At 40.2% G+C, this 15,102-nt stretch overlaps 2 protein-coding genes across 3 annotated transcripts in view; one reads left to right on the top strand and one right to left on the bottom strand.

Moving 5' to 3' along the window:
- Positions 1–18: 18 nt before the first annotated feature.
- Positions 19–3,153, top strand: LOC143357737 (uncharacterized). The gene is made up of 6 exons (XM_076794309.1): positions 19–282; positions 636–774; positions 844–1,261; positions 1,875–2,389; positions 2,510–2,701; positions 2,803–3,153. The coding sequence occupies exons 1-6, from the start codon at positions 163–165 to the stop codon at positions 2,928–2,930; spliced, it is 1,512 nt and encodes a 503-aa protein (XP_076650424.1). The 5' UTR covers positions 19–162; the 3' UTR covers positions 2,931–3,153.
- Drpr (multiple EGF like domains draper) overlaps positions 2,772–15,102 on the bottom strand; it is a 27,742-nt gene continuing 15,411 nt past the window's right edge. The window contains exons 2-18 of one of the 2 annotated variants that reach the window (XM_076794300.1): positions 11,229–11,467; positions 10,808–10,934; positions 10,555–10,723; positions 9,911–10,157; positions 9,727–9,847; positions 9,336–9,473; positions 8,961–9,140; positions 8,394–8,721; positions 7,646–7,753; positions 7,224–7,388; positions 6,528–6,734; positions 5,817–5,972; positions 5,574–5,750; positions 5,370–5,480; positions 5,049–5,255; positions 4,593–4,772; positions 2,772–4,514 (exon numbers count right to left, since the gene is read on the bottom strand). In XM_076794300.1, the coding sequence (XP_076650415.1) occupies positions 4,228–4,514; positions 4,593–4,772; positions 5,049–5,255; positions 5,370–5,480; positions 5,574–5,750; positions 5,817–5,972; positions 6,528–6,734; positions 7,224–7,388; positions 7,646–7,753; positions 8,394–8,721; positions 8,961–9,140; positions 9,336–9,473; positions 9,727–9,847; positions 9,911–10,157; positions 10,555–10,723; positions 10,808–10,934; positions 11,229–11,320 (3,000 nt within the window). In that variant the 5' untranslated portion in view covers positions 11,321–11,467 and the 3' untranslated portion in view covers positions 2,772–4,227. The remainder of the gene's footprint in view (positions 4,515–4,592; positions 4,773–5,048; positions 5,256–5,369; positions 5,481–5,573; positions 5,751–5,816; positions 5,973–6,527; positions 6,735–7,223; positions 7,389–7,645; positions 7,754–8,393; positions 8,722–8,960; positions 9,141–9,335; positions 9,474–9,726; positions 9,848–9,910; positions 10,158–10,554; positions 10,724–10,807; positions 10,935–11,228; positions 11,468–15,102) is intronic. The other variant, XM_076794301.1, reaches the window with a different exon arrangement.

Here is a 15,102-nt window from a genome sequence, read left to right as displayed (position 1 = left end):
TATCATACAGCCTATCAGACCATTGACATCTTGTCAGAGATTAGATAAGGTTCTCGGCTTGTTATAATGTTCGTAATGCGCGTTCAAGCATTATTATAAGTGCATCTTCGAATCGTTTCCCTAATTTTTTCTTTTTCGCGAGAGTAACAAAAGACACAAAAGATGTCAGTAGGCAAGCGTCTTCATCTCGATGAAGTCGTCTCATCGTTTCCAGAATTGGGGCCAACCGTTCCCGATGGTGGTTACTCGTGGGTGGTTCTTTGCGGAGTGTGTCTGGTCCAGGTATGTCTAAAAATATGAATGTAAGTGTCAATGCAGATAAGCTGCTGGCTCATTAATCGATTCTTTGAGACAATGTGTCTTTAAGTCAACGCAAAACCAATTTGAAAATAATTAGACAACTAGCTATAAATTTCACATTACACTTCAAAAGAATTGATTTGCATATCCGGTGTTAGATACAGTGAGAATTATATGTATGCCTTCTATAATTGTGAGCATAGACAATTATATAATTATATTTTATTAAACGTTTCTAAACACCCTGTATAATAAATTAGACCTATTAGACCTATAAGTTGGCAAACTGGATTTGTAATTATTCAAACATTGTCGTTTAAATATTGCTTTCACAGATGACCATTCCTAGTATATTACCTATGTATGGTGTAGTGTTGGACTTTATAAATGAAAGCAGAAGCATCGAATTAAGCCTGTGGAGCGAAAAAATTATGCTCACGCCAATACTGTTCATTGCTTTTTGGAATTTAGCTGGTACAAACGTTGGCTACCTCAAGCAAATTGTTATTAAACCTTGCTGTAATAGTGAATGAAATTTTTTAGATCCTTGGACGAGGATGATAGTCAGCATGGCGTCAATCCCACGTTTGGTAGGAATAATAGGAGTAACTCTTCTGACAGTCGGTATTCTAGCAACGGGCTATCTCGCAACAGGTGGTGTTGGAGCATATTTAGCGAGCTCCAGCGCAGGTGCAGTGATGGGCATAGGCGCCAGTTTTGTGGTTCTATTGAGTGACTATGTCTTAAGGAAGAATTTCAGGAAAAAGCTTCTCTTGGCCTTAACTTTGAAGAACGTTGCGACGTCTATCGGCCTCATAATAATTCCCAGCATCACAGATTTATTGCTGCACAACACAGGATTAAAAAGTGGCTTGCAACTGATGACCATGATATTAATACCTACAGCTCTTGGGGCACTAACTTTTCATTTACCGTCTGCGCAATCAACTTCTCCTTACAGGTTCTTTTTCTAAGTAATTTGTATAACTACACTGTCCAATACATGTCTTCTGCTCCAATCATTAGAGGGCATTAAATGAAAATCTTCTTCTTAAACGGCCTATGAACCATTCGATAGAGCACCGAGGAAAAACATGTAAAATGGAGAGAATTAGTTACTGGCTTCTCTATTTAGTCATTGCGAAAATTCTGAAAAATATTGAGCAGATGTGAAATACCCGGATACATATACCGCAATTAATTCGGATTTTTAAGCTGAAAATCTTGGTTGTCAAAAACTAAGTCTCAAAAAAAAAAAAATCGGAAAAACGCAGATTTCGATACCGACCTCATTCATATTTTTACAGCATCGGTGTATAGGCATAGGTGTTATTCATGAATTTGTTCAGATCTTTTGGTGAGGTGCGCCGTAGTAAAAAAAAGTGAAAAACTGATGTGAAAAATTCCCGTGAAAAACTGATGTAAAATGAAAGTTTTTACATTTCATGTATGTTTTGAATGGTTCATAGGCCGTTGAATGTTGGAGTTCCTAGAAAAGTTAAAATTTGTTGGACAGTGTAACGAAAAATTGAATTATCGCTAAGGAAAAATTAAATTTGAAACATAACTCACAGTCTCCTCTTGTCTGAAGAGGACAACGAAATTCCCATAAGGACATCTTCAGATGCTCCGGAGAACACGCTGGAATTGAACAGTCCCAGCAGGCCTGGAAGCCATAATTATGGCGACGCTGATGAAAGAGCGCACAATGATGAACTGTTCAGCGAAGGGAATAATATGTACTCCTATCAGGAGCCAGACGATGATGTAGACCTGTTTGTGAGTCCACTTCAGCCCTCGGATAGCAAGTGGAAGCAGCAGCTTCAGCTCCTTAAAAACCTTCGGTTTTGGATGGCTGTCGTTGGCTGGGTTGGAATGAAGTTGTGCACCCTTTTCTTTTGGCTATGGTTGCCTGTAATATCTTCGATGACACCGGCAGAACGTTCCGTGCGCGTTCTACAGTTCACAATGGCTGGTTTCGGCACTTTACTGCCAAACATTGCCAGTTACAAAATTTTACAATTGACAAATCACAACAGACGAATATATTTCGGATTAGCATCTTGGTTTTGTGCGGTCATTCTGATAGGTACGTGATTTTTATCATTCAAGAAAGGCCTGTAATGGGCCGAAAGGCCGATGGGCCGAAAGGTCTGTTTTTTTTTTCTTTAATCAGTGAGTTAGAGAAATAAAACTTATTTATTTACAGGTTTAACATACGCAAGAGGATCCATGATCGTTATGATTTGGGCTCTTTTAGGTGGTATTAGTATCGGCAGCTTGTCCAGCTGTCAGGATTTAGCTTTGTATGACGTTATGGGCATTGAGACAATGCGTTCCGTTAACAAAGGGTTCTCGACTATCGTTGGTTTATGCGTACTGGTCTTTAGCTTCGTACACAGTATGTCGTTGTAACAAAACTTTATTTTGAAGAAGAACGAAACGAAACGATCCGATTCCAGATCGCGGAGTTAATGGAACGAAATTTTTTTTTTATTACAGGTGTGAATTTCTGCATGAACATTACATCAGCTTTATTATTTTTCGGTGGACTTTTTTGGCTCTCGTCGCCGATCTTGAGTTTCATGGAATCCACAAGATACAGACAGTCCTGTGCAGCGAATGCGTAATTCACAAAAAATTCTACGGCACAGTATTACAAAGAACATGAATTTTACATCGTATCTTAGTTTAATGGTATTTACATATTTATGTAATGTATGTATATGTATGTAGTTTGTAAAGGCACATACATATACATGCATGTATCAATCACAACAATCTGTTCTCACAAATCCATTTAAAAATAAAACTAGTTTATATAAAATCGTAAAAATAGATGTTTCTTAAAAATTATAAAATAGGCTTCGGATATTGCTTAATACGTTACAAAAGGAATAAATATGATAGAACTTTACAATAATATCTTGATCGCTACTGAATTCCTCTTAATTGTAAATGTAATAACAAATTATTGGTAAAATGTTAAGACTCTTATCACTTCATTTACAGCGAACGTGTATACATGTTGAATGATATGTCTAAAATAAAAATGTATGCAGTACAAAATACAATACAAATTTTTCATGAATCTTCGATATGTGTTTGCCAATTCAGTGGAAGATAAATATGTATATGTTCGACAAATGGTTTAATATGATTCATAATAATTGTTCTCAATTTTTGTGGGCGAGTATTCGAGATTCGACTATTGAATCTACCATTTCTAGATTGTGACATTAGAATAAAAAATATAAAATAATAACATTCGATCCCATAACACGCGTCATTCCAAACTGTCAAGAATCCTTGTTAAATATTGCTATTTTAGGTAATCATTTTTTGTACAATTCTCATGAACATTTTGTTAAGGTAGATTATATTTTTATCTTTGCTCTTAAATATAGATCGATCACGTAATTACGGTAATAGATGTACATTCAATCTCTTCTTTCGAATAATTGGCTGAAAGGCCGATCTCATTATATCCACCTAATACACATAATTTTGTTTAACATAATAATATTGCATTAGACAACGCTAAAAGTAGCGTTATAAAAAGGCACTCTAAACCGTTACAGATGAACAATTACTATGAGTATATGAATTTCATAAATAAAATATTCATTTAACTATTCGCTTTATATCATCTAACTATGTACATGCACATACTGAGCAATTGGAGTACATTTATAGTTTTCTATATGAGAACTGATTTGGATTTTCGAAATGTTTCTATTAGAACTCACAGCTGACAGATCACAAAGTCTGGTTTTGACATGATAATTATAGAGCACAGGTGTGCCAAGGACCGGAAATAAATGTTTCTCATAACATCTGCTTCCTTAAATCACATTGAAGACACATACTTGGAGAAATTAAAGACATATGTAGAACTTAGCTTGATCCACCAATAGTATGGGGATCTTAAGTTTCCCCCAACTCTGGGTCCTTTTCCTTCGACTTGCTGGGTCCGGCGTTGTCAGACACGTTGGGAGTGAAACCATTGGGCATTCGGGTGAACCGTTTGAAGCCGCTGACTGGTCTTGGATTTTCCAACTGGTCGTACTCCGATTCATCGTTATTCTGCTTTATTTCGTCGTAAACATGCTCCACCTTTTTCCCATCCATTTCGTCAATACTGTGGTATACATTGAGATTAGGATTTCCCATATCGGCATCCCTATTCTTCAGATCGTACCGATTCAGTGAACCTAGAAAGAATCGATGACCGTAAGCATCTTAATACATTCCATTTGCTCCGTTAAAAACACTTCATTCATAATGTTTACCTTTCGAATCGTCATCCTCGTCCAAGCTGTTCAAACCAAGCATTACCTTCTCGTTGTTTATCTTCTTATTTATTCCAAGGTTGTTTCTGAATTGGAAATTGTTCAACAAGCTGGTTGTTCCATCGTCGAATTTTGACGTACCCTGGTACGCGTACACAGGATTGTCGAATTGAGTTTGCTCTGTAGAAAACGTGGTTATTCGTTATGAGAATTATTAGATATTAATTAATCAGTGTACTCAATCTACAGCGAATCAATTACGTAGGTCAGAAAGCGGAAGTACCAGAGGTGTGCGAGAATTCGAAAATGTCGTTCTCGAATATACCGGGATTCCCGAGGATATTAGGGTTCTCGAAAATTTTTGGGATTATTTCCGCCCCGACCATCGGGTTCTCGCACACCTCTAGAAAATACCTGTTAATATTTTATAAACTACACGAGTTAAAGAGAACTTACCTGGTGGAGACGGAGGATCAGCGATATACTGCACCTGGGCAATTTCATTCTTCAGATCCCTCACTCTACGCTTATGATAAACCCAACCCGCCAGTACCATAGCGATAACTACTACTGCAGCAAATAGAAATCCTGCGACTATACTGCCATAACCGGCTTCTTTTTGTTGAACGTTACGCGAAAATAATTCTTCGTCGCAATTCGGACCTGAAAAGCATTTAACATTTATTGAATACTGTTTTCTTCATTGTAATGTGTCGCAATTACTTTTTGCTTTGGCCGTCAGGAAAATAATTATTATTATCACATTTTTAACGATACCTCCATATCCATGTTTGCACGTGCAACCATTGGCAGGATGGCATGTGAAGAAGTCATTCTTGCAGTCACAGGGTTCCATGCAATGATCACCATAATATCCTTCTGGGCAGACTGTTTGCAAACATGAAATATTTAATATTACGACCAAATTGGTTATATTTAGGGTGCAGATTTTTATGACATTAGAAATGTGACTTTACTTACTTTCAGTGCATTTAGTGCCAGTGTAACCAGGAGCACAACGACAATGACCATCGTTGGATCTACACTTGCCTCCATGTTGACATGTACAGTGCTGCGTGCAATTTATGCCATAAGTTCCCTCCGGACAGGGTGTTTGACAAAATTCTCCATGCCAACCAGGTCGACACTGACACACGCCTAGATGAATAATATTTTGTATAAAAAGAACTCGCAGGCAAGTGATTTTATTAGGAGAAAATTTACCTGTTACATGATGGCATTCCCCACCATTCTTGCAACGGCAATGATTAGCACAATTCGGACCATAATGAGTAGGTGGGCAGGGATGCTCGCATGTCAAGCCTAAATATCCTGGACGGCAAATGTACTCGCCAGTGACGTGGTCACAGGTCATGTTACCTAAACAGATCACATATAATAAAACATTATGAAGACTGTATTACATTTTTTAAAATACACAAACTTTTGTAACTCATTTTAATATTCCTCATAAATATTCTTGACGTCCACTTGCTCTACTTTTATATGCGTTTGCATACATTTTAATTAGACTATTTTGGTATAAGTAATAAATATTAGAACACTTACCACCCTTTTTAAGCTTTGCACTACTAGTAAACAATTTGTTATCTTCTCTCCATTGTGTTAGTAATCAAGACAACAATTCACTACACTTTCTTGCTACTATAGAGTGTTAAAGAAATGTGTACACATCATTTGTGCGCATGCACAACTAAACACTGATCACGAATTAATATTTTCTAACTACAGTGCAAAACATGTACAAAACAATCTAACACTCAAAACACCATGTTTTCATGCTTGCAATTGTAAAGTGGTTTCCACTACATATGTATACGTATCTATGTAGTACCGCAATTGTTATTCTTGGATAGGACTGCTAGAGCTTAATGAGTTTCACTTTCCCCTAAAGTTAATTATATATACGTTTACCTTGCATTTTCTCTGGACACTTTTCTCTGCAGCGCACACCGTACCAGCCTTCCTTGCATGGTTCAGAACAATTAGGTCCTTCCCAGCCTCTGGCGCAAATACAAGTGCCTGATTCTGGGTCACACGAACTGTTATTCATGCATTCACATAGTGAATGACAGTCTTCGCCGTAACGACCTTCTGGACACATGGTCTCACAGCGGATTCCTGTTTTATATTTTCAGAATGAGAAACTTAACCGAAGATCGAATCGCCATCGAGCAACGCTTTCCAGTCTTCTATCGTTTGTTCAATTTCTATATACAGATATTTAATAAACTGTACAATACAGAATAGATATAGAGTGCGAGTAGACAGGAAAACGCAGTCGTGAAGCCGCACTATACACACGGTAACCATACGTCCTTTATTTCACTGCTGTGTCCTTTAGATTTACTTTTTCCTAAAATTTCCATTTTGTGAATTGAAATAAAATTCAACATCAGCGCACGACCCCATAGTGTGGGAATCTGTGTGCGAAGATTGGAGAAAGCATTATGTCTATGGTGTCTCCATGAAAATATGGTCACCGTATTTATATACTAAGTGTGAAGATATGAACAACGCGGTAAGTGGGATGGAACTTGTTAATCGGGAAAGGAAAGGCTGTAGCTTTCATGTATGGCGATTGATCAACGAGTCAAAGAGGTGACAAACCTCGCCACTCTGGCTTGCAGATGCAACGACCCGTAGCAGGATCACAGTCTAAGCTATTCTCTTCGTGACAATCGCAGACCTGAGAACATCCGAGCCCGAAGAATCCTCTTTCACAACGATCCTGACAAAATCCGCCGGTGAAACCAGCTGCACATGTGCATGTGCCTGTGTGTTTAAAAAAAAAGGTGGTAGGTCTTCGGTGCAGGTGCAACAAGATTAAAAAAGGGGAAAAAGAGGAAGAGAAGTGGGATCCTTGAGAACGTGCATTCATATCTATTGTGTTTAATAATGTCAAAAACACTTCATGCATTATGGAACGTTTGTCAAGGACCAATGAAAATTAATGCTTTCTGGTTAGAGTCTGAAAACATTAACTTCGAGCTTTATAGTGTAAGAAAAGTCGTTGCGGCCAGCCCCCTTACCATTTTGCGGATTGCACGCAGCATTGTTAAAGCAATTGCATTTACCCTCGCAGTCCTTGCCATACGATTTGTTGTCGCACGGACGATCACAAGATACACCAACCCATCCTAGTAAAACGTAAAATAGTACATGCAAAGGCAAAAATTCCTTGGTTTTAATACTACATTATATCCTAATCTGAATCTTCTGGCAGAGACATCGCAGTTTCCGCTACTTACCTTGGGTACTAAATAATTCTTTTAGTATTCTTCAGATATATCCTATAACTAGACACACAATGTGTACATCTACGAATTTGCAAATGACAAACTATGTATCAAGAAACTACTATTAGTTGGTCATGCGATTCACGATCGTATAATCGAAAAATACTGAATTGTTCAAACGCTTGGGATCGCCAACAACCTTTCTATTGGGTTATAGCATATGAAATTTCCCATTTTAAAATGCAAATGTTAAAAACCATTTTAATAATACAGATTAATAATACAGACATTTCACACACACTCCAATAGTAGACAAGTGATCCCAAACTTAAGAGCAACACTGTGTTAATGATATTTAGACATTCAATATTGAAATGGTACGATCGCAAGATGCTTATTTTGTCAAGTACCTCTCTTATCAGCTCTGTATATATTAAAATACATAACAGCTTACTCATGGGTCAAACAATTAATTTTTTAATTTAAAATCAGTTCAATTTTCATCAATTATGTTGTTGGGATAGAAACAAAAGCTCGTTACCTGCTGTACAGTTGCACCGTCCGTTTTCGGGTGAGCAAGTGGCGCCGTTCTTGCAGATACACTTTTGTGCACAATTCTCTCCGTAAGTGTCGACAGGACAAACTTCGCTACAATCCTCACCTCTGTATCCCGCTGCACAAATGCAGGTTCCATTCATGGGTGAGCACTGTGCGTTATTCTTGCAGTTACAGCGGTTTTGACAGCCCTTGCCGTAAGTGTAAAATGGACAAGGTCTGCCGCAGGTTTCACCGTCCCATCCGGCTTTGCAAATGCATTTTCCAGTCCAAGGATGACAGAGTTCTGTATTGTCGTTCTCGCAGTCGCAAACCTAAATGATCGAATTTTATCTGGTGAATACACGACTTGAAAATATAAAAGTATTAGGTTCTCGTTGCATGTGAAGTGTCGGATTTTAGAATGTTACAAAACGATTTGATCAAGAAATACTATTATAGCTCGTAGGCTTGTAAAAAAGTCATGTCTGTGTAATGTTACTGTCAAGAATCAGACATTTCATATGCAGCAAACTGATAGAATGTAATTTTGTCCAGAAACTGTAATATTTACTTTCGCACAATTGGGACCCCAATATCCGTCCTTGCAGACTCGTTCGTCACACTGTTCTCCCTTCCAACCAGGACTGCACGTGCAGGAACCGTCGATTGGAGAACACACCGCGCCATTTTCGCAGGTGCAATTCTTAGTGCAATCTAAACCGAACGCTCCTTCAGGACATACCTTCAAACACTGTGGAAACATAATGGATTTTCTAATTAACCCTCCGTCGGCAACCATGTTTTGTACCTTCCAAAATCATATAGAATAGAAACATTCTAGGTCGGAAGAAATGTTTGGTTTTCGAATTGAAATAGTTCCGAGTGCAAATGGTTAATAGTTCAAAAGAGTTAACAGCTATCAAAACACCTCCAAAGGAATATTCACCTTGTCGCCATGGTAACCAGGTTTGCATTCACACACTCCTGTGATATGGTGGCACCCAGCTTTGTTGTAACAGTCGCAAACATCTGAGCAATTCTTACCCCAGTAACCTTCTGGACACCTATTTGCACAGACTAGGCCCTGTTACGACAACAAGTTCGTGTAGTCGGTGTAAGTCAACAAACTCAACAAATAGAATGCAATCTGGTCATAAGAAATCTATCTATTTCTGTTGGGGAAGCCAAACCAACAGAGACATTTCATAGTCTTGTTAGTTCAGTGTATCCATTTTAAGCTATAATATTATGAAAAGTGCTTCGAATCACTTTGAAGCTAACTAAATTCCAACAGAAATGTTAAGGTGTCTTTTCTTTGCCATGACTCGTGTACTTACGGTCCAGCCAGGAGTACAATAGCAATCTCCAGTGGTTGGATTGCAGGAACCACCGTTTTGACATTTGCATTCCGACTTACACTCGTCGCCGTGCTTTCCAGATGGACACAAATCGTCGCAGCTAGAAAAATGATAATATTATGTTTCTGATCTTTGAGATCAAAAGAGATTAAGAGACACTTACAGAGGCCCGGTGTAGCCAGGAGCGCAATGACACTCCCCAGAAATGTGATGACAGCTTCCACCGTGTCTGCAGCGGCACTCTTCACTGCAATCCTGCCCATAACGATCAGGTGGACACTCTTGGTCACAGTAATCGCCGGTCCAGCCTCTGGTGCACAAACATTTGCCATCGAATGGATCACAATTAGCTCCATTCCTGCACATGCAGTCGCTCTCGCAGGATTTGCCCCACTTTCCAGGTGGACATTCTGTGAAGGTAAGACTCCTTAAACATTTTTCACCCATTGCACCAAAGGTTTTTTAAACCCAAAACGCATTTCTTCTGACCTAGAATATTTCCGTTGTACACGATTTACATTTTCGAGACAGCTTCTAGAGTATTGAGCAACGTTATTCCCGACTTTTACTTCACCGCAAATACCGGTTCTACCTGCCGGGTAAGTTGCTCTTATTATGCATTTATGCAATATACCAAGAAATTGAAGCTAATCGAGAAAAATTGATGAATATTCAAAGTTTCCATTACGTCTCCAAATAAACAGAGAACACACAGAGCCGTGGAGTGAACGGATTTCTAGGCCAGAGAAACTACGTATTGCACAAAACTGTATCGAGTGGATGCCGTAGAAAAAATTCGATGCTTACTGAAATCGCATAACGGCCCCCCGTAGCCAGACTCGCACTTGCAAACGTCCGGAGCGATACAAGTGCCGTAAACACAGTCCTTGGAGCAAACAGGAATGCAACGATCCCCGGTGTTGGTCTGCGTGTAGCCTTTGCAACATTCTTCCACCGGCCTTTGCTTCGTTAATTCCTGATCAAATAACGTGCAGACTTCAGGCTCGGGTTTCACACTTTCATTTCGACTCGGGCAGAGGATAATTTTTAGTCCGCTTACCTGTTCTTTATACAGTGTCTTGAACACGACTTTGTATTTGGAGCATCTTGGCGGAAAGCTGAAGCACCAAGTGTTCTCCCGTATCGTGTAAGGTTTCTGCTCTGATATCCTCACCGTCACTTTGTACCTGCCATAAAATTCACCATTAAAATCGGCCACGTATACTTGAACCCACAAACAAAAAAAAAAAAAAACGTTAGCAAAATCGGTACTTTTTCCAGGAAAAAGTAAGAGATGTTCCCGTTCGATATCGACGGTATCTGCACTTTAATCTTGATCGCAAGACGACTTCAATTGCAATCTAATCGCGCGATCGCTTAATAGGAGTTCGATTACAAGCTGAATGGGGACTGTAGACGGATAAAAGCTAAAGGTCAAGGGGATGGAAATAGAATGCTGAATGCACCTGTGCGGTACTCACGTTTCTATTCTAGTGCAGATATTCGGCCCTTCGAGTGCATGTGTCGCGGTCAGAGCCGCGAGAGCAGCCAGCAACCACATCGACAGCGCCATATCTTCCCTTATCAGAGTTGCAACGATAAATGTCTGTCCCGTGTCTATTTATCACATTTCTCCGAGATCTGTCGGTGTCCCTTCGGATTATTCAGGATCGGACGTACCCAGCCTCGTTAACTCCGAGCGATCGGCATGCTCCTTCGCCTGAAAAGTGAATACTAGTTATCGCACGTTCACGAAGATTAAATAGCACTATCCTTTTCGAGAAACGAAAGAAACGTGCGAGATAAAGACACCGGAATGCGACACCCGACGCAGTTACATGGGAACAGCTGCGTTTTGTGTTGCAGACTTCATCATTTCTTCGTCGTAAAATCGTGGAAACTTTAGACTCTGAACCCGTGAGCCGCGACAATCCTTTCCATATTTTACCAACCCGCGGACTACATATTCATCAAAAGAGAAAGGAAATGCTACCTGGCTACGCCGGGACGCTAATAAGCGTAGCTTAATTGCTTTTCTTCTCGATTACGAATCATTTGAACGTTTGCCCGGCATTCGTAACAGCTGCATAACGATTACGGTAATGCCTCGATGTATATCCGAATTCGGATCGATGTGTTGTCTATATTGTGTAGAAACATTTCTTTTTTTTTTTAATTTCTAACGATTTATCCTGGAACTTTCAGGAACATATCCGTGACATTTTTCTGATTAAAACGAGCCCAAACACGCCACGATTCGGAGCATATTTAGAATAGAACCTCGATTATCCGAACCGATCAATGAAATTTCGACAGTTTTGCGTTACGCGAGAACGATTCTCTGATGAAAGACACAATTTCGTTTCGATCTGTTCGTTGCACTGCGAACAGTCGACGAACGGTGCGCTTAGGGTGGTTGCATGTCCCGAGCGCCATGGGGCCCGGTAAAAATTGCATGTGACCACCGGCGGATGATTACCACTTCCGGATTGTCCTCTTCAATTTAACGAATAGAAAGCTTAACGTCGAGCACCCGCGGCTGAAATCTGTCCCACGTCGATGTGCCGGAAGAATGGAAATTCATGCAACTCGGATCGTTTCTAATTGCAATCGTCTCGGCGCGCGGCGCGTCTACTGCAATCAATTCTAGATAATAATCCACCAGCACTATAAATTAATGTTATCGCTGGGCGTCGTTACGTGCGATTTCACCTTGACTTTGAAGACGCGTCGGGAAACGAGACGAGACGAAAACGAGACTTCCGGGCAACAGTACGCTGTCAATGTTATTACTGCGGATTTTCTGACAAAAGTGACTAAAAATTTTATGACGAAACCAACTCGAAAGAATTCATTGTCAATATAATGTCTTCGGACCATTACGATTGTTTCTGGTCGGATTATACCAGGCAGACGCCGAGGGTCTACAAAAGCAGGGTAAACAAATTCTTGTAATTGTTGCCAATCATTTTTATTTCGCACGAAGATGCGCAGTCTTGTTATGATAATTGAAGCGCAAAGGAAAAATTCTTATAATCTAATTTAATGTTCGTACAATTCAAGCTGAAGAATGCTGACTGAGACTGTCATGGCCGTTTTCTGAAGATTGCTCATTGATACTGTAATCCGCGATAACTATGATATATTAATGAATTCTCTGAACCCGCAGGAAACACATGTTCCCCGCACGATAAACTACGGCGCGAGCGCTTTAAATTTTATTTGATGTGTACAGCCTTCCGAGTAACAGGTGGAGCTCATTGAGTAACGATTCCAATTCAAATGACAAGAAACCGTGCGAAAAGGTCATGTGTAAATATAACTAACGATACCGCCTGACACGAAGGATAGACGAGAAGTGAGAAACAAATGTAACCTGAACAAACTGACGAGAAATTCTGGATAAGGGACACTTGAATCATCAAGCGATTGCACGCGCAATCATCGCGCGATTGCACACATCGATCATCAGAGAAAGATTAGAGACGTCGTTAACGTTCCGAAGACAGCTGTTGCCATAAAACTTTCTGCATTCGTCACGGTGCTTTCTCGAAACCTTTATCGACGAATTAATAATGGTGATATTCGAACAATTTTGCCTGTACCGCTTGACCTACAATTTATTTTATGACCGTCGATCAAATCACTTCTACTACGATAGTTCCTTGCAACTTTAATTGCTGATGTAATGAAATTAATGAATAGACCGCGGATTTTATGCGTTTATGATAAAAATGAGTACGGACCACTTAAAGCAGTGGTCAGCTTCAGTTTAGTAAGACGATTAACAGAAGAAAAAATTGTTTACTTGGCTCCTGCGTCTTGCAATCAATGCAAACATTTTTTACTTCAAAGTGTAACCGCTCAACTTCAAACACGCATAACTTTTGAACCAGTGTATTCCTCGCCTTACAACTTCGACTGTTGTTATTTTCTCGTCAAGATGTACAGGATTATATTAAAAAGAAGTTGAAACATTTTGGTCCCAGAAAGTGAAGTTCAGTCTTTTTCACGAACACTACTTACCGGCAATTTTGTAATATTTTTAAAAAGTTACAAATTGCCAAGGTGAAGTTTAACCCCCCGTTGAGACAATTATTAACGACTTGCTAAAGTTATTCTCACGATAGCGCGACTAAACAGGACGAACAGCTTTGCCCCCATAAAAGAATACGTTTAATCTCCAGTTATTTAATTCGGTCAAAGCCGTCCTCTCGATGCGGATTACCATAGCGATTAATTTCTTGCGGGTAGCATACGATGGATGATACTTATTTCCGTCCGTGAGCGTTGCCGCCAGTCAGGGACAAGTATCGTGGCGCAAACGAAACGAATGTGGGCTGTTAGCGTCGACAACTGTTCTCACGCGCACAGAACGAGGATATATAAACTCGTTCACGGGTCACGTAGGATCGAAGCCTTTTTTTAGGGGGGCCGTCTGGAGAATAGCTTAGGATCGTGGCGAATGCGGAGCTAATTTCAAGCACAGCTCGATTATATTTTATTTCCTTCGTCCGGGCCGCGAGCAACCTTGGAAACGAGTCAGCGACCACTGTCTTCCTTTTCTGCTCTTTATTTACATTCGACCCGCCACAACATGGCTGCGTAGGTATCGCGCAGAGGAACGGATCAGGATTACCGGATGCACGATTTCAAAGAAATCTCGTGATACTCCGTTGCGTATCCTGCAGAAAGTATACCGGATGCGGCGCGAAAATTGGATCGGTGTCTTTTACTGTTTGTTTTCGTCCTGATTCGTCAATCGCGCGACCCACATCATCAGTTAATCGTTAGTAGATATTATGATAGAAATGAGTAGGTGGAATTTGGAAGAACTGGAAGATTGAAAAATTGTTTAAGTACTAATGTTGTAGCGGCCATCGGCACGTACAATGAAACAGTTGAGAGCGACAGCGAAGCTATTTTTGAGAAAGCCGTTTTCAGCACGTACAATTAGACAACGCATGTCTCGTCCTTGAGAATCCTTTGTTTCGGGCCTCAATAGCAAATGCTGGCATCGTAAACCCCCGAGTTTCCGAGGAGTCGCCGACCGAGGTCCGGAGGCCCAGATGTGCCTCGCGGACCCGAAGGAAAACCCGCCATTATCGTGAAACCCCCAAGGTCATTTCCCAATTTCTCCAATTCCCGAAAAAGGGCGCCTCGAGCGCAAGGAATGGTAGGGGGAATCAGGCCCAAGGAAGACACCTGAATTGGACAGCGATTGTCCGAATTTTCCGCACAGGACAGAGTTTTCCTGTACGATCGCGGAAAACGCAGAAGAGAGAAGTTCCCGAGACGAACCTAAATTCAGGTCTTTCTGAGTAAAGTAAAATACTTGTGCCGAATTATTTAAAA

This window comes from Halictus rubicundus, chromosome 10 (assembly GCF_050948215.1).
Source record: "Halictus rubicundus isolate RS-2024b chromosome 10, iyHalRubi1_principal, whole genome shotgun sequence".
In the NCBI taxonomy this organism is placed as follows: domain Eukaryota; kingdom Metazoa; phylum Arthropoda; class Insecta; order Hymenoptera; family Halictidae; genus Halictus; species Halictus rubicundus.
Note: the sequence above shows the minus strand (reverse complement) of the source record. Positions and strands in the feature narration are given on the sequence as shown.